This window comes from Phacochoerus africanus, chromosome 5 (genome assembly GCF_016906955.1).
Source record: "Phacochoerus africanus isolate WHEZ1 chromosome 5, ROS_Pafr_v1, whole genome shotgun sequence".
In the NCBI taxonomy this organism is placed as follows: domain Eukaryota; kingdom Metazoa; phylum Chordata; class Mammalia; order Artiodactyla; family Suidae; genus Phacochoerus; species Phacochoerus africanus.
Window position 1 is genome coordinate 25,539,539 of NC_062548.1, and position 23,583 is coordinate 25,563,121.

The 23,583-nt window shown below is 38.9% G+C and overlaps 1 protein-coding gene across 2 annotated transcripts in view; it reads right to left on the reverse strand.

Moving 5' to 3' along the window:
- Positions 1-5,160: 5,160 nt before the first annotated feature.
- RBBP6 (RB binding protein 6, ubiquitin ligase) overlaps positions 5,161-23,583 on the reverse strand; it is a 33,586-nt gene continuing 15,163 nt past the window's right edge. The window contains exons 5-18 of one of the 2 annotated variants that reach the window (XM_047780288.1): positions 23,480-23,568; positions 23,285-23,381; positions 22,756-22,895; positions 19,261-19,433; positions 17,317-17,420; positions 16,875-17,212; positions 14,490-14,586; positions 14,169-14,247; positions 13,972-14,026; positions 12,590-12,658; positions 10,470-10,832; positions 10,079-10,180; positions 7,455-9,209; positions 5,161-7,157 (exon numbers count right to left, since the gene is read on the reverse strand). In XM_047780288.1, the coding sequence (XP_047636244.1) occupies positions 5,582-7,157; positions 7,455-9,209; positions 10,079-10,180; positions 10,470-10,832; positions 12,590-12,658; positions 13,972-14,026; positions 14,169-14,247; positions 14,490-14,586; positions 16,875-17,212; positions 17,317-17,420; positions 19,261-19,433; positions 22,756-22,895; positions 23,285-23,381; positions 23,480-23,568 (5,037 nt within the window). In that variant the 3' untranslated portion in view covers positions 5,161-5,581. The remainder of the gene's footprint in view (positions 7,158-7,454; positions 9,210-10,078; positions 10,181-10,469; positions 10,833-12,589; positions 12,659-13,971; positions 14,027-14,168; positions 14,248-14,489; positions 14,587-16,874; positions 17,213-17,316; positions 17,421-19,260; positions 19,434-22,755; positions 22,896-23,284; positions 23,382-23,479; positions 23,569-23,583) is intronic. The other variant, XM_047780289.1, reaches the window with a different exon arrangement.

The following is a 23,583-nucleotide window of genomic DNA, read 5'->3' on the forward strand; positions in this document are numbered from 1 at the left end:
CTGTGGTGTAGGTTGCAGACGTGGCTCGGATCCCGCGTTGCTGTGGCTCTGGCGTAGGCCAGTGGCTACAGCTCCGATTTGATCCCTAGCCTGGGAACCTCCATATGCCGCAGGAGTGGCCCAAGAAATAGCAAAAAGACAAAAAAAAAATGTAGTCCATCTGGAATTTTAAGATGTTAAAAAACCAAAAACCAAAAACCACTTTAAATGGCTAGCCAGTTCCCTCAAGCTACTTACTGAAAAATCGATCCTTTTCACATTTATTTATGGTGAAGCTCTTATTACTTTTTAATATTTGAATCAATTTCTAGAACTTTACTCAATTCCTCTTAATTGTCTGCCCTTGCCAATACCATAATGATTTGAAAATTATACATCTTTTTTTTTCTTTTTGCCTTTTTTACAGCCGCGCCATGACGGGAACTCCTGAAAATTATACATCTTTAAGTGTTTTTCCCCTTACCTGTAACGGCCAGGGAAATATGGCCTGTGGGCCTAGCCTCCTTCCTGCAGTGAGACCAGAGTACAGCCGCCTATTTTTGGATAGAATCTTCCCATTTAGCCATCAGCATTATAGCCTATGCTTCAGGGTAAAGAAACCTGAAGGGCAATTTCCATTATATTAAAAGTGAACTCGGAGGAGTTCTTGTCATGGCTCAGCGTTAACAAAGCTGACTAGGAACCATGAGGATGAGGGTTCGATCCCTGGCCTCACTCAGTGGGTTAAGGATCCAGCATTGCCATGAGCTGTAGTGTGGGTTGCAGACTCGGCTCAGATCTTGCGTTGCTGTGGCTGTGGTGTAGGCCGGCAGCTGCAGCTCCAGTTTGACTCCTAGCCTGGGAACCTCCATATGCCATGGGTTTAACCCTAAAAAAGACAAAACAAACAAACCAAAAAACCCCAACTTTTTAAAAAAGTGTGGTATTGTGGCAGAAATTACACACTTTTTCTTTTTTTCTTTCTTTTTTTTTTTGTCTTTTTTTGCCTTTTATAGGGCTGCTCCCTCGGCACATGGAGGTTCCCAGGCTAGGGGTTGAATCAGAGCTGTAGCCACTGGCCTACACCACAGCCACATCCACGCGGGATCCGAGCCTCATCTGCGACCTACACCACAGCTCACGGCAATGCTGGACTGCTAACCCACTGAGCAAGGCCAGGGATTGAACTCATAACCTCATGGTTCCTAGTTGGATTCATTAACCACTGTGCCACGACGGGAACTTTTTTTTCTTTTTCGGTTGCCCCAAGGCATAAGGCATATGGAATTGCCAGGCCAGGGATCAGATCCGAGCCACAGTTGTGGCTGCAGCTGCAGCAATGCCAGATCATTTTAACCCACTCTGCCTGGCCAGGGATCAAACCTGTGTCCTGGTGTTGCAGAGATGCCACCGATCCTGTTGTGCCGCAGCGGGAATTCCAGAAATTACACATTTAACTGTGTCTGCCCCTCCTATACTTTCCCTGGCTTCTAGCACTGGTACAGTTTGTGTGTTTGTTTTTCATTAAATGTCATTCATTTTTAGAAGATGAAAAAGAAGCAGTCTACTAACTTTATTCATATAGCATTAAGCCTAAGTAAAAACATAAACAATTATCAAAATTTTCAGGTGCCAATATCTCTACAAAGAGTATTTTATTTTAAATCCTAAATGTATGTCCACTCTTGTATTAGTATCTTTTACCACTAAATAAAAATGGTAAACTCAACTGAGAAAGATTCATACTGGCCAATCCAACTTCATAGCAAATTACTCAATAGACAAATTGCGAAGTGGAAAAGCAAGATTCATGCTGGTTTTGGCTGGCACTGCTCGCCCTCCAGTTTTAAGAGCATAATGAAATTACAAATAGCTATTTTTCAAAAGTCCTTTTAACATAATCTTCAAAATAACCTCAAAGGCAACACAAAAGTCCTTGGTAAACTGTTTATACTTGAGATTAGTTAAAGAATTCATGTGAAGTCTTTGAATATTCCTGTTAAACTAATTTCTTTCATATTGTATACCTATTATTCACTTAGAGCAGCTCCACCTTACCCTTTATCAAGGATTTAAGTAGTTTATTTGGTTCTCCCATGATTATTCTCAGTTCTTGACAACATGAAACATGTTAATGTCAAAAGGACGTGATTATGATACACAAAAAGAAAAAGCAGGGTACACGACATCCGTGTATGAGACTTTTCTCGTTGTTAAGAGACCCCCACAGAAGCTAGTTAAGGCAATGGAAGTCGTATAAAAGGATTCAAAAGAAAGAGCATGTTCCAAATCAGAGGTTTTGTTGTATACAGTTTTGCACAGTAAGGACAGTGCTCATGAAAGGAATTAGAGGCAGGAAAACGTGAGGCGTAGATGGGGACATCTGCACAAATCAGGATGAATAAACCATTAACCAGTTTTCTACCTCTCTGAAATTCCTGCCTTAAGCGTTTCGGAGGGGATTTAACTTTATTCATTCATCTGGAATACTGACATACCAGCAAAGGGATTCATTTTAGGTCTCTGGTTGTAAGGTCTTTTTTTTTTTTTTTTTTTTATGCCCACACCTGTGGCATATGAAAGTTCTTGGGTGAGAGGTCAAATTAGAGCTGCAGCTGCCAGCCTTTACCACAGCCACAGCTGTGCCAGATCTGAGCGGCAGACTGAGACTTATGCCACACCTGGCAGCAACATTGGATCTTTAACCCATGAAGTGAGGTCAGGGATTGAACCCACAATCTCAGAGATGTTGGGTCCTTAACCCACTGAGCCACAGTGGGGACTCCCTGATTGTAGGCCTCTGGAGTACCCTTGGTATACTGAAGCAGCCGGTCCATTGGATGGATGCGATCTCCTAAATCTATAGTAGCTCGAGAATATTCCTGTCTTTAAAATGTTGACATTATCGCTGGTTTCCACAAAGTTTGCAAAACTAACTTCAAAGCTTAAAAAAAAAAAGTTATTTCATGTGATCAATTCAAACATGATGGGCAAGGCAGGCATGGTTTGGCTTCTGGAATATAAATCAGACACATTCCTGCAGTGACAGAGACAACAGGAGCCCATAGTAAGCGGTTTGGGGTGTCCCTACAGCATATTCAGTGATGCTATGGCATCCTGAGTGTGTATGGGGGTGGGCAGGCAGCATGGTGAGAGAACTCCAAGTCAAGCTGACTCTCAAACAATGGGTAGGAACTTGAGACAGGCAGAGGAGGGAGGAAATTCCAACCAGATGAAAGGGCCAAGTGAAAAAAATAAGGAGATATAAATAACATGGCCTTTTTGGAGACCAGTGAAGATAGGTGGGTTTCACATGTCCAACTCCAAATGGCAGGGGTGAGGTGGACTAATCAGGCACTAGCTGAAGTATCCAAGGTTGGGCAGAACCTTCACAGGCAGTGGGGAGCTTCCTGCTTCAAGTAGCATCAGACATCATGAGCCATTACAATTTTTAAGGATCAGGTAAGACCTGAACCTAGCATGGTGCCTGGCAAAGTTATTTAAATTTTCTTTCAAGCCTTTTCATTTTTGTTCAATAGCATTCAACACAAAGTTGTAGATGACAGATTGGAGTTTAAGATGGGAAGACTCACAGGTGATGATTAACTCCAGAAAACTGTCATAGGAGTGGACTGCCCTTAGAGTGAAGGTCCATTGAGCTTAAAATAAGGGACAGTGCATCTAGGCAATGAAATTGACCTCGCAAGATGGAATTTACAATAAAAATTGACTTTCAGATGCCAAAATCTTCAGTGAATGTGGGAGATAGTCTGGATTTGGGGTTAAGATCAGTAAGAATGGAGCGCCGTCTAGCTGGAGTATCACAAAGTACAAGTGGTATGCGTTGTGGGTAGGATGGGGTGAGGCTGGCAGTGTGTCGAACAGGCATCCCATCCCGAGATGTCTGGGAGTAAGAATGACAACAAAAGCAGAACCCTTTAAAGTTATGTTGGTTTCATTTAAAGGCAGCCAGCATTCCCCAAACATAACTCAGTCCTGAATGACTTTCATGATGTTAACAGCATTCATGTTATCACTCCTAGAATTTTCCTTTAAACCACTTCATGTTTTCCCTTTAATATTAAAGGTCGCATTAAACCCCCCCTTCCACTGGAGTTCCCGTCGTGGCGCAGTGATGAACGAATCTAAGAACCACGAGGTTGCAGGTTCGGTCCTTGGCCTTGCTTAGTGGGTTAAGGATCTGGCATTGCCGTGAGCTGTGGTGTAGGTCGCAGACGAGGCTAGGATCCCGCGTGGCTGTGGCTCTGGCGTAGGCTGGCAGCTGCGGCTCTGATTAGACCCCTAGCCTGGGAACCTCCATGTGCCGCGAGAAGTGGCCCTAGAAATGGCAAAAAGACAAAAAACAAAACAAAAAAAACCCCCAAACCCTATACTTTTAAGTATGTTTGTTTACCACCTAAAACCAAGTAGCAACAGTGGTATACAGACCTGTAATTACGGTACACTCTGGAAATAATCAGGCAAGGAGACAGGAAGTTAATAAAACCAAGTGGCCACTACCGTAAACCCTTTCCTCTTCCACCACCACAGTCCAACGCGCCCCGCCGGGGTACCTTAGGATCACCACCACAGGAGAGAACTGGTCTCTCTTCCTCCTCCGAGCCATTGTCTTCTTAATCTGTTTATACAGCTATGTTTCTAAAGCACCGTTCTTATTTACCCCAGCTCCCCACATCCTTTCAGTAGCTTTTTATTGCCCACAAAGAAGTTCCTGAACTACAGCCATTAAAGAAATCCATCATAGTCTTATCTAGCGCTTCAGGACCTACTGCCACTTGCTTGTCAACCGGAAATGGAACACGTAGCCTCAGAGGCTCACTGATGGGTGCTATTTATTTAGTACTCGATCAAGGCATTTAATACTCCTTTATCAGAGTTTCAAGAAAAATACCCTACTATAAACAAATCATAATTCCTCACCTCTAAAATTCAAGTCCAAACTTCTCATTACTTTATCCAAGACCCTTCCGGATTTATTCCACCAGATCGCCCATTAACCATGACTTCTTCTTTCTGGTCACCTACCACCAGTCCACTAAGGTTTACTTTAGAATTTCATACAGTTCAGCTTATACTAAAGGCTCCAGAGATATTTTAAAGAGAGAAATGGAAGGGGAAAGAGACATGACACTTTCCTTCAAATAAGGCAAATGTTCAACATTTGAAAAGTTTACTGAAAACTTTTATTGTAATCAAAAAGTGACATAACGGGGTTGTAATGAATTGAGCAAATCATTCTGCTGATATTTTAGAACTGATATCAGCTTTTTTGCCAGGCAATTAAAAAAATTCAAATGTGAAAATTTCACAGTACAGTAAACTCCACCCCAACTAATTAATGGTGGTTAAAAATAATAGGCCCTAGCAAAACCTCTCATGTTACATGGTCACAACTCACAATTCTGTACAAAAGTTCGTGTTATAAAGCTCTGATGTAAAAATCAAATAATCAAGCAGCAATATTTTAAGTGCAGCACAGGGTCTTCCATATCATTATTTACAAGGCTTGAATCTCTTTACATTATAACAAAATTTAATACAGATGACTTAGTAATTAAGTCAATTTTTAAAATCTGCCCTTTTACACAGTGACAGATTTCACTTTTTGGTCATCCTTCTCCTTCTCCTTGTCTTTATCTTTGCTCTTCTTTGACTTCTTTTTCTTATGTTTGTGTTTTTGGCTTTTTTCCAATTCTACTTCAGTGCCTGCATGCTTCTTATGCTTCTTATGTTTTTTATGCTTCTTGTGCTTTTTCTTTTCCTTCTTCTTCTTCTTCTTCTTGCTGTCCTGACTTTCTGCAGAGCTGGCACTGCTACTGTGGCTTCGAGTTTGGCTTCCGGAAGGGCTGTGACTTCTACTGGGGCTGATACTAGGGCTGCTTTGACTCTGGCTCCTGGTCACATCCACCTGGCTGACTGCTGCTGCGTCCAGGCTCTCTTTCGCTTTCTCCACTACTTTATCTTTCGGTTCCTTAGACGTCTTCCCTGAAGTTTCTTCCTCTTTTACAGATATATTGCTTTCACTGTCACTTTCATTATAGTCTGGTTCAAAAGCAGCTTCATCAGTTTCTCTAGTTAAGTCGGAGGACAGTCTAGAGGAATGACTTAACTGGGGCTTAGGCTTGACGGTGTTCTTATCAACTGGTGCAGTAAGAACTTGTTCTTTCTCCATCTGTGGGTCTGGTGGGTTAAGCACACAAAGTGCTTTACTGCCACTTGACTCTTTATTACTCTTTGCCTCTAACACATGCTTCTCACGCTCCTTACAGGGATTTTTATCTACGGATTTTGTCTCTTCACTTGAACGTTTAGTATCATAAGCGGCCTTATGATCATGAGGTTTTTTGTCTCTTGAGGGACTGGAATTACTTTTTTTGGGATCTCCTGTTCCTTTTTTAGACAAATCTCTCTCCTCCCGTGGCTTAGTTTTTTGTCCCGATGTAGAGTCTTTACTCCGAGAAGGAGAGTCTTTTCTTCTGGTTAATTCATTCCTTTCATCTCTACGTTTGGAACTTGAATACTCTCTGTTGTCGTAGTCTGTTTTTTTGTCTCTGTTGGGAGTGAAGTCTTTATTTGAGGAACCTCGAATGGAATCATGCTTATCTGAAGTTCTAGTCTCTTTGGAAGATTGAGACAGACTTTTAAAATTTCCTTGTTCATTCAGACGGTCCAGGTTACTATCTTTCTCTGGCTGGGCGCTAGTCTTCCTCTTGTCTGGGTTTTCCTTTTCTGTCACTGAATGATCTCGATCTTTGGTTTTCCCTTTTTCACTAGATGTACAGTTTTTTGAACTTTTGACCTCATGCTGTGTAATTTCATGGCTCACTTCCTTGGTGAGTTTCTGAATTTTCTCCGATGACTCACTTTCTTTTTCAGTATACTTGACTGCATTTGACGGTTTAGTGCTAACATTTTTTATAACACTGGCAGGTTTTCCTACACTTGATACAGGCTGTGTGGTGGCTTTAACATCTTCTTCTTCAGATTCAAAGTCATCTTTATCCCATTTGGATTGAGGAACCTGAATCATAATAATAACATCTTCAGCAGGGGCCGTGTTGTCGTTATTATATTCTTCCATCGTTTTGATGACAGTTCGCTTTGTATCTGTTTTTTCTTCAGATTTCCGCACAGGACTGCCTCCAGTTGAGCTCGTACTAAAAAGAATTAAAAGATGTTTCAGTTAATGAAGAATTTTTAATTATCAAACACTGATACGTATAAATGTTAATAAACACACGTCTTCTTAACTTTAAAAAGCCACTTAGGCTACTCTGAGCTATAAATGGTTTAAGTGTATTATGTAAAAACAAAGGTGGCTCACCCCCCCCAACTCTGCTTACGACCTTACCTTTAACAATTCCTTTCTTCAAAGACAAGAGTAAACTAGCCTAACCCCCAACATCAATACATTCTCAGTTCACATATTCATCAACTCGCCCATCATCAAATACCTGGTGTAATCCACGAGTGTTGAGCTGGATCCTTCAGTTCCCGTTACTTTTCGCCTGACTTTTCCTTTGACTTTTTCTTGTTTGACTTTGCCAGATGTTGATTCCAATTTTTCAGAGGGTTCTTTTGTATTAGATACGTTTTCTGTACTTCCAATCTTTTTACCAGTTTCTCTGTTGAGCTTGATTTTTTTGGCTGGAGCAGTTGACGAGGAAATTTTGTCTTTTTCAGGCGTCCTATCCATCTTTTCAACATCAGGTTCCATTTTGCGCTTTGGTGATGGTTTCACTATTTCAGTTACTTCTAATTTAGAGATTTTCATTGAAGAGGATTCAAAATCTTTATCGACACTCTTTTCTTCAGTTTTTCTTTTCCTTTTTTCTCCTTTGCTATCAAGAGGTTTACTTTTCTCATTAGGCTTCCGGGCCTTTTCTTCCTTACTAGTGAGCTTCTCTGACTTGATGTCTTTGGAGTAGTCCTTCTTTACTTTTTCCTCTTTGACTGGTTTTGTCTCTTGGTGTTCTTTTACTGACTTGGAGTGAGCTTTTCTGGGGGTACCAACGATCTTTTCATCTTTTTGAGAGGAGGATGATTTCACACTGTCAGTCTTTGGAGTCTCCTCTTTGGCTTTTTTAAGTGGAGGTTCAGATCGAGGAGATTTTTCACGCTCTCCATCTGGTTTTTCTTGGGGTCCTTTAGCAGGTTTTACAACGGTTTCTTTTTTGGATGCAGCAGATCCATCATTTTTCCGTTTGGTCTTGTCTCCTTTTGCTTTAGGCTTATCTTTTTCTCTCTTGTCTTTTTCAGACATTGATTTAAAAGTGATGGACTCGGCATCCATTGGTTCATCTCTAACAGGTGTAGCATCATCTCTACCTGGGAGAACAAACAATGAGTCTGCCTTATTTTCTTCACCACTTGTAGGTTCCCTTGATTTCCGAGAAGTTTCTAATAACTCTGGGTTTAGAAAGCCTTCATTTTCCTCTCCCTTTCTTCTTTTTCTGTGTTTCTTATGTTTGTTTCCTTTGCCATCTCCTGGAGCATTTTCACTCTCCTTCTCTTTTGACTTTGTATTATCCTTTTGATTGTGACTGTCTCTTGATGAAAGCTTCTCTGGATAGTTGCCACCTACATTTCGACTTCTATGACTTTGTCCAGCAGAGTAATCCTCTCTGCGGCCTCTTGTGAAGGGAGAATTCCTGATATTAAGTGGTAAAAATCTTTCTGGAGAAAAGTTCTCTCTATTCGCTGATGGCCTAGGCTGTGTTCCAACAGCACAGCCTTTATAATATTTTTCGTACCACTCTCTGTATTTCCTCTCCCATTCTCGATAACGTTCTTTTTCAAATGGGTCTCTAAAGTCAACATTCCTCCCGTAATAAGCTTTCAAGTCATAAGGTGGTGGAACTTCTCTGTATCTGTTAAAATATTCACGTTCTGTTTCGCCTTGTGCCACGTTGCGTTTATTAGGAGATTGTCCCCTAAATGCTTGAGGAGATCTTGACCGTGAATGATATCGTCTATATGGGGGTGACCTTGACCTAGATCGATGATACCCGTGAGATCTAGACCGTGAACGGTAATTTCGGCTCTTTCCTCTGCCTCTTCTGGGGTATGGAGGTGACCGTGAATAGGAACGAGAGTGTGAGCGGCTAAATGATCGAGAGTAAGAACGTGAACGTGTTGAACCAGATCTTGATTTAGAATAAGTATATGAACTTCTTGAATAGGATGAACCACTATAGGGAGATTTGGACCTAAAAACAAAAATAAAACAATAGTTGACAGTTGAGAAATATATACAAAATAAAACACAAACTCTCAGATTTGAGTATGTTCTCCTCACGGTTTCATCTTTCAATTATAGCAAGTTTCAACTTAGATGATTAAAGAGGCACAGTGACCTCTGTTGGAATTGAATAAAGTACACAAAGATCAGAGCAATCGTTACAAAACAAAAGTGAAATCTAACAATTAGAGTGAAGTGCAGTAATGTACCGTGAGTTATATGAGCTAATTAACATTAACAAAATGCCAATTAAATTTAAATTTTACTTCCTAGCTGATTATTTAAGTAGAAGCAGTCTTTTTTTTTTTTTTTGGTCCTATATTGGTCAATACTCTAGCTTTAAAAAGATCCACATTTCAAGTGTGAGCTTAAAAAATAAGTCTTTTAAACAAACTTCCAGGGAATTTTTATAATTCAGTTTTTTTTTTAAATCAATAAAGCAATTTGTATTCTACTCTTACTTCATAATTACACAGGTTAATGTTCCAGCAAGATGCTGTAGCCTTAGGTAAAAGGGTCCTCAGAAATGAAATCTTTCGCTAGTCCTCTATTTCTTTCCTTGCACAAACATTTCCCAATCACTTCACGCTGTAAGTAACTTCAAGGGACAAGGGCAGTTTAATCCCCATAACTGCTAGTTCTACACAATAGAATTTACAGTGAGACATTATTTCAATAAACAGATATTGGGAAATAAGCTACATTTCCATTTCTATAAACCTAGACCGAATCAGAAAAATTCCGTAAAGTGCAATGTTGTTTATATCCATAGCTAATCCCTGGATATTCAAAAAGTCCCATTTGTAATTCTGTTGTGAAGGCTTGCAAAACACTAACCTGGAAAATGAGCGCCTACGCTCCTTTTGAATCTTTTTGTATTCCATCAATTCCTTAGCAAAATCATTTGTAAACTCATCTAGCTTGGACTTTTTCTTTTCCCTAGTAAAATAAAGTTAAAGAGTGAAAGTTAACAAAAACCATTTAAGAAAACTAACAAGACAAATGTAATTAGATCATGAATGAAATGAATGAAATTGCCATTAGTTTTCCACTTTAAAACTATAAATAACTAAGAATCCCTGAGGAAGTTGCTTGTATGGCTTTGGTTTAATTTTTAGGTGATTTTTCTTATACTAACTGGAAACACTGGAAAATGCTTCCAAAGATACCTATTCAATGTTACATCAGAAAATGAAAGTGTATAATAATTTCAAATTAAAACACTTACTCTTCTTTTAGTCGTCGTTGCTCTCTATAGAATTCTTCCCTGGACAAAGGTGGTGCTTGTGTTGTTGGGATGGTATTTGAATGAGCTGTCTGGACTCCTGATGATACCCAAGGTGCTGATAAATTGGCTGGAGCTGGAGGAAACCCTGGAGGGGGAACACTATACCCAGCAGGCGGAGGCTGGCCAGGAGGAAACTGAGGAGAAAACTGTGGTGGAGGAACACCTGGAGGGAGAGGCAGTGTATGGGGAGGAGGAGGATACAAAGGAGGGGGTGGGACAGGTACAAAAACTGGAGTTGCTGGTAGTGATGGGCCTTGAGTTCTCTGTGATCTTTCGCTGTGGTGTCGTCCACGGTTTATACTTCTGGAAAAATAAATTCCAAGATGTTATTCCCATAATTAAAGCATCTGAGACAAGTTAAGCTAATCTTTTCTATCCATAATTATTCTCTAACTTACAAATGATGGAAAAGAATCAACTATTCGAATAAACATTGGGACAATGCTTATATTGTCCATGTATATGTAAAAGTGACATCACTTATATGTAAGAATAACTTTTAAGGCCAAGTAGGTACTAAGATGATATGAGTATACAAGGCCTTCTCTATATGGAGATGCTCTATTTAAAAGTTCTCTTTTGTGAAGTTCAGATTATCACTCCACAATGATCTCCTGTTACTTCCTTATCTGTCCCTTAAAGGAACTGATAGGTTCAAGTCTCTATCTATGACCTAGTTCTCCCCAATGCCTTCTAAGACCAAAAAAGTTCCAATGAAGAAAAAAACACTTCCTATAGTATTTTTGAGGAGATAAGTAGAGATTCTTCAAAGTAAAAACAACACTAGTTTTAACATTTATAATTTATTGAAAAATCTCAGTTTTTCCTCTCAAAGAGTCAGGTAAAAATAACAATGCTGGCCAAAGTTTCTTTTTTGTTTTTGTTTTTGTTTGTTTGTTTGTTTTTTGTTTTTGTCTTTTTGCCTTTTTTTCCAGGGCGGCTCCCGCAGCACATGGAGGTTCCCAAGCTAGGAGTCCAATCGGAGCTGCAGCCACCGGCCTACACCAGAGCCACAGCAACGCAGGATTTGAGCCGCGTCTGCGACTTACACCACAGATCAAGGCCAGGGATCGAACCCGCAACCTCATGGTTCCTAGTCAGATTCGTTAACCACTGAGCCACGATGGGAACTCCGGCCAAAGTTTCTGAATTCTGCCTTATCAGAGAAACAGTGGCTTCTTCTAAAGTGTGGGCTTATTTCTGTTAAGCTACAGAGATCTTTAAATTATAGCTAACAATGTGTGTGTATGTGTGCATATATATACACACACACACACACACACACACACACACACACACACATATATATGAATGACTGGGTGACTCTGCTTACAGCAGAAACTGACACAATGTTGTGTAAAGAAATATACTTTAAGCAAAAAAATTAAAAAATAAATTACAGGTAACAGGTATACAACAGCAGCAGCAGGGGTTTAGATTTTAGGCTTCTTTCCATTAGTCTGAATGATATAGTAGTTTTCTTTCATAAGCTTAGCAATTCTCTTTGGAACACTAGAATACACCTTTAAGTATGGCCTAAATGGTAAGACGCATATGCTTTCTTAGATTACCACTGCCTGTGCCTGTCCAGGGCAAAGGCCCCTAACAACGTTCTTGTCTCTTCTTTTGGAAGGTAAGGTGGGAGAAGATTGGGACAACTGAGTCTAGGGGAGAAATAAATAAAATGCAGCTTCACACTTGAGAGCTGAGCTGGTTAACACTCATCTTTAATTACACTGCCACCTTAGATAATGTCTGGGCCTTACTTACTGACTTCCTTCTATATTCAAGAGAGTAAATGCAACAAACTAATATTCTGCTGTGTGCTGACAGGGAGAAAGTAGTCCCTGGGAAGGAGTATTAAAGACGGAGCCTTAAAAAAAACATCATTTAAAATAGTAAATGTAATATATTCTTTTCCAGACCTCTTAAGGGCAATTACTTAAGTGAGGTAAGTGTAAACCAAATGAACTCATTCACCCTGCCACTGCTGTGCTTTTGTGTAATAGTTTTCAGGGTATCATCAGATTGCTGTTTTTCAAGATTTTTAGCAAGCTTACCTGTAGCAGCTCCTCTCCCCTCTTCTAATTTGCTGTGGTTGAGAAACCAGATACCCAAGCTTGTTGGAACTGTGGAAAGAAATAGGCTTGAGTATAGTACACGACCTTCCCATGTATAGACTTTTAAATATGTTAGCTATTCTGAAAATTTTTCCTAATTCACTGATCTTGATTCTTAAGCTTGTTCCAGATAAAGGAGATATGAACTAGTATAGTCTTTACTTAAAATCAAGTATTTTTAAAATTATAAACAATTACGCCTCAATAAATATTTTATGTGATACTATATTTTAATTTGCATTCTTTAAGTTACTCTGTGATTAATGTGCATTCTTAAAGTTTTCTCTGTTATTGTTAGAGAAAAGAAATAGAGCCCTTTTATCTGCTGGGCACTACGCAGAGGCATGTGACATGTGAAGTGGCAACACTCCAGTTCTACAGATGAGGTAATGGAGGCTGAGAAGTAAAATCGCACACCCACTGTCCTAGTAAATTGCAAGAGCTGGGATTGAAACCCACGTCTGTCTCTAAAGTCTGTCTCTAAATCCCGTGTTCTTCCCGCTGATACATTCTGCTAGTCTCAACATTTTTTTTCTATTAAGAAATTTGGTTTATCTTTCAAAAAGATCAAAGTCACAGAATATAAGTCAGTTTACATAAACTTAGGAGCCTATTTACATGGGTTATATAAACAGAAATAATTGTATAAAAACAATGAATAAATCTGACTTTTAATGCCATAGGACATCCTATAGATCAAAGTTCTTAGCACTTCAGGGCAGAAAGTCATACTTTATATATCTCCCCCACCCCCCCAGGGAGAAGGAAGGACTTATTACTTGAAGTAAGGGGAACACCAGAGATCTTTCACAAAAGCAATGTCTCCCAGAGTCTATAGATTTTAATACGCAATAAAATCTCAGACACAGCTATTCAAAATGAGAAATTTTATGTTTGGTAGATTTAATCTTAATGTGTGCTTATTTACTCAAACACTGAACCATCCAAATTAAAGACAGGAAAATGTTTAATCTACTAATAGGACAGTAATTGACTCAGTACCTGAAATATCCTTTCAAGTAATTCTTATCTGGTTCATTAACTGAGATCCTGCCAAGACTACTATTTTTAAGTCATAAAAATAAAAAAGAATTTATATGAATTTATTCTTTTTTTAGAGAAGAATTACTCTTTTTTTAGAAAATAATTCTCATATAGTCTTGAATTTGTGTGACATTTTACATAAAAACTATTGTCAACATGGTATATAAAAGAGGAGTTTACAATAAAAGACACTCAGCAACACACTGCCTAGACTGTAATTTCTTCCATTATCTAGTTTGAAAGCAATCATCTTAAGATTATTTTACACATATACTTACTGTTCCCAACCTGGTCGACCACCACCTGGACGAGCAGTGTTTATTCTTACTGGACCTTGGAAACAAAAATAAAACCGCCAAACAATAAGTAAATATAAAATAAATATTTAAATATTTAAATAAATAAATAAATAAATGTTAAATAAAGTTAAAATTATTTAAGGAAAAAAAGTTTAAACCAAAATGTTTTTACTCACCAGTTGTGGGGATCAACTGTCCATGCAATAATGACTGTCCAAGCAAAGATGGGGTTCCAAGTACAGGCACCTGGTAACCCTTTAGGAAAAAACACAAAATAAAAAGGAATAGTTAAAAAACAAACAACGACAACAACAAAACCCCAAAAAACTCCTCAGGAGTTCTCTTGTGGCATAGTGGGTTAAGGATCCAGTGTTGTCAGGGCAGGGGCATGGATCACTGCTGTGGCACAGGTTCTATCCCTGGCCCAGGAACTTCAGGTACACACACTCTACTGTAATATAGAAAAATCTTTAAATTTAAAAGTCAGTAAAACGTACCTTCTCTTCCATAAGAGCAGTAATTGCAAGTGAAGAGGCTCCCTTTGAATGTTCTGATGCAAGAGCTGCAGCTGGCAGTATTTTACTATCAGAATCCCTAAAACATAATATAATTTACAATACATTAAAAAAGTCATCAGAAACGGAGGATTAAAGGTATAAACTCCCAGGGAGCTCCCGCTGTGGCATGGTGGAAATGAAACCAACTAGTATCCATGAGGATGTGGGTTTGATCCCTGGCCTCCCTCAGTGGGTTAAGGATCCGGTGTTGTCATGAGCTGTGGTGCAGGTTGAAGACGAGGCTCAGATCCCACCTTGCTGCGGCTGTGGCGTAGGTTGGCAGCTGCAGCTCCAATTCAACCCCTAGCCTGAGAACTTCCGTATGCCGAGGGTGCGGCCCTAAAAAAAGCATAAGAAGCAAAATAAATAAATAAATAAAGGTATAAACTTCCAGTTAAGTAAGAGAAATAAGCACTCAGGATATAATGTACAACATGATGAGTATAGCCAACACTGTTCTGTGGTATATAGGAAAGCTGATAAGAAAGCACAGATCCTAAGAGTTCCCAACACAAGGGAAAAAAACCTCTTCCCTTTTTATTGTATTTATGTGAGAAGGTATATGTTAGCTGAACCTAATATGGTTATTACTTTATAATATATGCAAATCAAACCATCATGCTGTTCATCTTAAACTTGTAATTGTTCTATGCCAATTACTTCTCAATAAAACTGGAAAATATATAAGCAAACAATGAGAGAGAATATTTTCTATTTTTTTTTTTCTTCTTTTATGGCCATGTATGGAAGTTCCCAGGCCAAGGATGGAATCCAAGCCACAGCTTTGATCTATACCACAGCTGCGGCAATAATCGATCCTTAACCCACTGTGCCAGGCTGGGGATTGAACCCGTACCTCCACAGAGACCCAAGCCACTGGGGACAACACGGGATCCTTAACCTGCTGGGCCATAGCAGGAACTCCTAATTTTCCATATTTTTGGAAAAAAAATTTCATGTTACAAAGAGTGTGTCATATTTAAGAGGCCTCTACAACACTTGCGATGTTTGAAAAATAAAATGTTTGCATTGCACAAATGTTCTCGTTTCAGGAATGCATAATCTGTAATAACAGGATTATAAGGTTTCCTTTTGCATTAAAGAATAAAAATTATCAAGTGAAAACTGAGTTCTTGTTGTGGCAGAGTAGGTTAAAATCTATCTGACTGCAATGGCTTGGGTCACTGTGGAGGAGTAGGTTCCTGGCCCAGTGCTATGGGTTAAAGGATCTGGTGTTACCACAGCTACGGTATATGTCACAGCTGGGGCTCGGACTCAATCCCTGGCTTGGGAATTTCTATACAGCTAGAGTACAGCTACTAAAAAAAAAAAAAAAAAAAAAAAAGTAAAAATCACATCTTGTCACTGTTTATCCATTATACTTGCATTAAGAAGAGTTAACTTAAAGATGATGAAAACTTCTGAGATAAAGGGAGAGAGGATTTGACTTCTGAAGAGTTCCTTACATGTAAGTGAAATATAAAATGAAGGAACCTGATTAAGAAGTACTCTCTGTGGTAGATATGATAGAAATTGGTTCAGTTTTAAGACTAGTAAAGCTTTAAAAAAAAAAAAAGAATTAAGAGTAAATTCTACTTCTAGCTCTACCACTTAATCAAAAGTGTAATCTTAGATAAGTCAATCAACTCTCTGAGCCTTATTCCCACTATTAATCAAATAAAAGGCTAAACTAGATCAGTGGGATTTCTTAAATAGACTTGTAAAGGTTGACTCCTAAAGATTTTGCTTCTGGAAAAGACCCCTGGAATCTATTTTTTAAAAAAAGGGATTGATTTTTTAAAAGACCTTATGAGCCATTAGACTATGCAATCAAAAGTCCTTTTCATTACAGAAGTGGTAGGATTTAAGTGAGTTTTCTCTTCTCTCCTACATAATGATGCTCCCAGGCAATTATTATGTCTGACCTCTCTACCTCTCTGTTTCATCCCCTCTTCTCTACCTATCCAAATTGTTCCTGGTTCTGCTCAAGGCCTCTATTTCCTAATACCATCATTATGACCCTAAGTGAATTCTCCCTCCTGTGAACTACAGCGCTGTTATGGGGTATGTTAAACATCTAATAGGGGATGTTGGCAATTTGTGTAGTTTTTGACATTGGAATGCTTAATCATTTGCAAATGAATCTCTCTCATTCGCCAGTTTCTCCAATGAGACTAAATCCTTTCTTCTAAGTCACCTGCCTTACCGAGCACAGTGGTTCTACAAGGATGTTACATACTGGAGGTTACTAATACAACTGTTAAAACAATATGCAATAAAAAGCACTGATCCCATTTGTTTCCGAAGAGGGAGAAATACACTTACCGGAAAGGTCCATCTGCTTTTTCTGAGTGGACTGATATGGAGACTGTGGCAGTTATATCAGGTACAGGGGCTGGGGCAGAAGATGGATTTCCAGGCACAGGAGGGGCCAAGGAAGACTGATTGGAGGTTAATGAAGACATAGAGGAAGCCGGGTGAGTTGATGAAGACGTCACTGGAATCATCAGAGGATCTTGTTGTCTTGATATCGGAGATCTCATCAGAGGTTGTAAGTTCCGCTGGATGAGGGGTCGAGGAGGTGGTAATGGGGGTGGCGGTGGGGGTAACTGTTTTCTTAGTCTTTTTGTATAACCAGTTTCATTTTTGAAGTTATTAACAGCCTACGGACACCAAACACAAAAACGCAGAAAAATGTATTTACTCAAGTACAATTAAAACAAAATTAAAAAAAAGAATTCATAAAAAACGATACAAACATAGCTACCTGTCGTAAGAATTTATTGGCAATTAAAGCATCAGGAGACACATCATTCTGATGACATGTTGGACAGGTATGGTCATCTGATTCCAAGAGGGCTGTTCTTATACCTATGTATAAGATAAAAGCATAGTAGGAACTCAGTTTTTAGGGAATGAATTAAAAAGTTTACCTGTGTTCAGTTACATTACTGTTTTCCAATGATCACTAAACACTTGTAAGATTAAAAAACTTGGAGTTCCCGTCGTTGTGGCTCAGGAGAAACTAATCTGACTAGCACCCACGAGGACGAGGACAAGGACGAGGACAAGGACGCAGGTTCAATCCCTGACCTCGATCAGTGGGGTGGGTTAAGGATGTGGAGTTGCTGTGAGCTGTGGTGTAGGTCAGACGCGGCTCAGATGGCTCAGATTCTGTGTTGCTGTGGCTGTGGCATAGGCCAGAACCTACAGCTCTGATTTGACCCCTAGTCTGGAAACCTCCACATGCCATGGGTGCAGCCCTAAAAAGACCAAAAGGGGAGGAAAAGGGGAAAAAAAAAAAAAGATTAAAAAACTTAATTTCTCTCCTGGGAACATTCCTCTGCTCTAACCTTTCTACCTTAAAAACAGAACTGATGGATATAACCTAAACAAACATTTGAGAGAAAAAAATGCTCTTTCCCAAATACTATTCTTTGCTTAGCTAGTAACTGGAATATTATAAGAGAAACAAAAAACAGTCTAGAGACTAAAATTTTATATGGCTAATATAAGGGTTTTTAAAAAGCATCACTTGGGAGTTCCTGCTGTGGCACATTAAGAAGCCGACTGCAGTGGCTCAGGTCACTGAGAAGCAGGTTCAATCCCTCACCTGGCACAGCGGGTTAAAAAAATCTGGCGTTGCTGTTGCTGTACCTGGGGTGTAGGTTGCAGCTTTGGCTTGGATTTAATTCCTGACCTGGGAACTTCCACATGCCATAAAATAAAAAGATTTTTTTAAAAAAGAATAAACACTAAAGTATAGATGCACTGATTATGCTTCAATGTAGTAAAAAAAAAAAAAAAATCCAGTCATAAGTAGTTTGTTAAATCCAAGACATACTTTGAAGCAAGTCCTAAGAGACCTCTTCTTGACTTTGGTCTTCACCGAGAGGCCCCAAAACAAAGATTTGTACTCCAAAACTATCATTAGAAATGAAAAAGATCAGGGCAGCACTGAGCAATGAAGTTTTCAGATGACACCCTTTTCATCTGGGTAAGGGACAAAGATAAGATAGGTGGCAGAAGAAAAATCAAGTGCTAATATACATGACTGGAGAAAAGCATCACAATTAACCCCACTGAAAATGTTGGGTAGTATGTCTACGGGGAGTAGTTCTTAATCACACTTGGGAATTTTAGAATAAGCTACTTGTCACAATTCTAGAAAGAGATTTGGGTATCATTTAAAAATATTTCTGGGACCATCTAAGACTCAGTGGTAACGAACCCAACCCGATTAGTATCCTTGAGGATGCAGGTTCGATCTCTGGCCCTGTTCAGTGGGTTAAAGATCCAGAATTTCGGTGAGTAGCAGTGTAGGCTGCAGATGTGCTCGGATCTGGCATTGCTGTGGGGTAGGCCTGCAGCTGCAGCCTCCAATTCAACCACTAAACTGGGAACTTCCACATGCCCAAGGTGTAGCCCTGAAAAAAGAAAAAAAAAAAGGGAAACAAAAATCCTACATTTTATAAAACCTCTGTAAAGTCACCCTGATGAAGGTAAAGAATGTGGATAACCCTCATATTTAAAAGGACCCAGAGGTTGTTGTTTAAAAAAAAGTAGCAAAGAAAAGAGTTATTATATGCTCATTGGTGAATTTATCAGTAATTACTATTTTATTATTAAAATATACAATATTGCTAGGAGTCTTTCCAAGGAAAATCACATACTCTAAAATAAATTTCTTCAAAGGTTCAACATTTCTTACATTCATCACAATAACTGTTTCCACAGCAGGGAATAACAACAGCATCAGTCATAATATCTTTGCAGATGAGACACAACAATTCATCTGGAATAGGATCATCTTCTTCTGAAGAAGAAGATGGTTCCTCTGGTAAAAAAGGCGGTTTTTCTTTCTTTCCAATTGCATATGCTTCTCTGTAAAAGAAAGTTTTAGGGTTTTAACATGGCTAAGGCAAGGTATTTCCAAGATATTTATATATTCTACTATACCATAATGGGAACGCATAATTCAGTGCAATGTCAAATTTAGTTTACACAAGTGTAGTACCTTCCAAAATAAGGGAGCAGTTATGAACATCCTCCCCTAAACAAAAAGACATAAAATAAAATCCTAAACAAATATAACACAAAGGAAAAAAAATGCTATAAAAGTGGCTACAAGGATCTTAGAATCTAGAACTCTGAAAGCCAGAGAGGTAAAGTGACATATTCATTCCACAAAGTTATATTTAAATGGCAGAAATGGGATTCGAACTTAAGCTATGACTACACCCTAATCACAATTGTCTCTTGTCATGTTCTTCAGGAAAAAAAAAATTTTTTTTCATCCATAATCTTAAAGAGTTCCCCAAACCTGTGAAGACACTAGCATGAATGCCACAATATGGGAAACCCAAATTGGTATTGACATTACACAATTAAAGGGCATAATTCAAGGCAAATATGTCACTAACCACACCAATAATTAATAGCCAGAATTAGGCAGCAAAGTCAGTGGTCTACTTATATTTAATATTTTAAAAGAGTGATTAATCTATTTATAGTCGATTAAGAAATATTAATGAGTTAAATAGAATGTGTGTTTGTAACACCTCATTACACACTCGGGGTCTATTTTTTGGTAGAAATGTATTCTGCAGAAGTGCTACATATTAAATATATTAAAAATTTAAAAATATATGCTATTCTCAAGGCTTATCACCACTGCTTCCAACACCCCCATCTTGTCTGTAATCAGGCACACTCGTAAAACACAGAATTCCTAGGGAAATCTCTTTTATTTTACTTAGGAAAAAGGTGTGTTCATCTCAATGCTGAAAATGAAAGAATTGCTCAGTTGGACAGAGCAGGGTACCTTAGGTGTGTTATTTGTGTTGCAGTTGCTCCATAGACATCACCACGATTCCAGAAATAAGTATCAATTTGCTTATGCCCCATTGTTCCCAATTTGTGAAAGAGGAGTCTCCCACTGCCCAAGAGAGAGAAAAGAAAAGAAAGAAAAAAAAAAAAAAAGAAAAAAAAAGAGGAGAACAGAGGATAGAAAAAGAAACAGAAGAAGAGTCTGAGTTGCTTATCAGTGGTGTTAGTGGAGAGGGTGAAAGCTTCATTTAAAATATTTGGGTTCCCATTTTCCCCAGTATTCACTGTGTGTTTGGCACAAATGGGCTTTTGTATTTCAGTATTCAAAATGCAATGAAGTTAATTATTAGTAATGGTTCACAGGTGATGTTAATTTCTTCCAACACAAATTTCTATTTAAATACTTTTACACCTACATATTATATTAAGACGAAGCAGTCTGCTCTTAGATTGTGTCTGTAAAAGTCATCAGTTTCAACCTAAAGCTGGTTGGAAGCATGTATGAAATGTCTGAATTAGAAACGGCTAACAACAGACTGCTCTAGGATGAACCACAACAACACAGGATGGTGCAGTGATAAAAAATAGATGGGGGTGAAGTTGAGAAAGTGAGCAGGGCAGGGGAAAACACTGATTCTTATCTGCGAATTAAAACAATGTATTTACTGAAGTACCGACTCAAAAACAATCTTTTTCTGTACCATTCAATAGCATAGCCATTTTCACTGTCCTGACCTGCTCACTACATTCTGACAACATAGCATGAAGCTGAGGAAAACTATTTTTTTTTAAATTAATTAATTAATTTTTGTCTTTTTGCTATTTCTTTGAGCCGCTCCCACGGCATATGGAGGTTCCCAGGCTAGGGGTCAAATCAGAGCTGGAGTCAATGGCCTACGCCAGAGCCACAGCAACGTGGGATCCGAGCCGCGTCTGCAACGCCGGATCGTTAACCCACTGAGCAAGGGCAGGGACCGAACCCGCAACCTCATGGTTCCTAGTGAGATTCGTTAACCACTGCGCCACGACGGGAACTCCAGAAAACTATTCTTAATATGCATCTTGTCAGTGTTCCCATCCTGGCTCAGCGGAAACTAATCTGACTGGCATCCATGAAGATGCAGGTTCAATCCCTGGCTTTGTTCAGTGGGTATAATAAGGATCTGGCATTGCCATGAGCTGTGGTGTAGGCTGACGGCTGCAGCTCCTATTCAACCCCTAGCCTGGGGAACCTCCATACGTTCGGCCCTAAAAAGACATTTTGTCATCATCGAGAATGTGGTTATCTAGTCTCTAAATTGATGCTTTTCAAGGTTCGTCCTGAGGATCCCCTAACCTCATCATCTCCTGAAAGAGTTGTTACAAATGCAGAACCAGGAGTTCCTGCTGTGGCACAGTGGGTTAAGGATCTGCCATTGCTGCAGCTATGGCTCTGATTCAGTCCCTGATTCAGTCTGATTCCATATGCTGAGGGTACGACCAAAAATGAAAAAGGAGAAAAAAGAAAAAAAAGCAGAATCAGAATTCCGCTGTGTAATCTCCAGAGGGGCAGGATACCCGATTGTTTAACACACTTTTGTAAGAGATTTTTATGCATGATAAAGTCAGAGAACTGTAGTCCAAAGAATGCTTAATATTATGCTGTATATTTTGAGTTTGTAACTGTTGAGGGTAATAAAAAAGGTAATTAAATGTATTAATAAAAGCAGATAAAATGGAAGTTATCTAGCTGAAACCATGCCATTAGGTTTTCATGTCTATCCATTTCATTAAAAATTGGCTCTTAGACAAAAACCTGAAAATATATTAAAAATAAGCATTAAGGCATAGCTCACAGAGCTGTAGCTGATCTGCACTAATGGTTTAAAAAATAAACTGTAGTTCGGAATCTTAAGACAGTATATCCAAACTAATGCAAGATACCTCAGTATTTCCTTTAATCTTGGCACTTAAATGTGCCCTGACATCTTGCACAACTTTTATTCTTAAGCCTCTTGTTTCTCAAAAAGTTTAAGAAACTTAAACTTGTTCACTTAAAAAATGGGAATAACATATAAGATTATGTGGGAGTATGTATATGAATGAAGAATAAAGCAGGGGATGACAGGAAAAGAAAAATCAGAAGACCACAAGGGAAGTGGCACTCACTGGCAACAACAACAAAAAAACACCCCAAATCCATTTTAAATTCACTTTAAATGGAGCAGACTGCAGCCTCTCATTCTTAACACGGAAACACGACATGTGCAGACCTAGCCTTGGTATGCAATGTTGAATAAGGAATCCAAGTAGCCAAGCTACGAGCCCAAGATTAAATAAAACACTATCACTTGGACTGACTGAGGTCTCCGCAGACCACACCTAATTGAATACTTACGCATCTATAGTTGGTATTGCGTATTTTCCAGTGTTGGTAAGCATTGCACCTTTCATGTTGGGATCTTTCACTTCCATCATAAAACTTCTGGGAATTCCAGTGCTCTTTTTAATCCTAGGACCAGATTCAAAGTTCTTATCCTGTACAGATGGGGAAGGAGAGAGGAGGAAGAGAAAAAGCAGTTACCTTTATTTAATATTAGCTAGCACGCAGTGCCTATTAACTGCTTTTATTATTTGTACTACTTTACATATGTGATCTCATTTAATCCTAACAGCCATCTGAGGTAAGTACTATTATTATCTCCATTTCACAGAGAAGAAATAACAGGCTTGGAGAAATCAAGTAACTTGCTCAATCAGCTGTGAAGTGCCAGTGTTAAGATTTGAAGCCTGGCAATGTGGCTTCAGAGGCTAGGCTCACTTGCCATTATAACAAGAGGAGCCAGTATTTACCAAGAAAAATAACATGGCTAAGCACAAATTTTAAGAAAAATAAGGTGTTATCATAGTTTCTCCTTTGAACTTACCCCGTTTGTTGGGCAATTCTTAATATAGTGGCCGGGTTTACCACAACGGAAACAGGTATAAGACGGAGGTGGTGGACCTAGAGGTTTCTTCATGTAACTGAAAGGGGAAGAAAAATTACATGTACACAAAGACTTGAAAAAAATGCTTTAGGTTTGACGTGGGTACCTATTAGGATAAAGTATTTATGAACTTACTTGATTGGGTCGTATTCATGGCCAGATTGCGACATCATTGCTTTAATTTTATCTTCTTCAGAAGCATTGGCTTCAGCCAGATTGGCAGTCTGTTTAACAGGTAA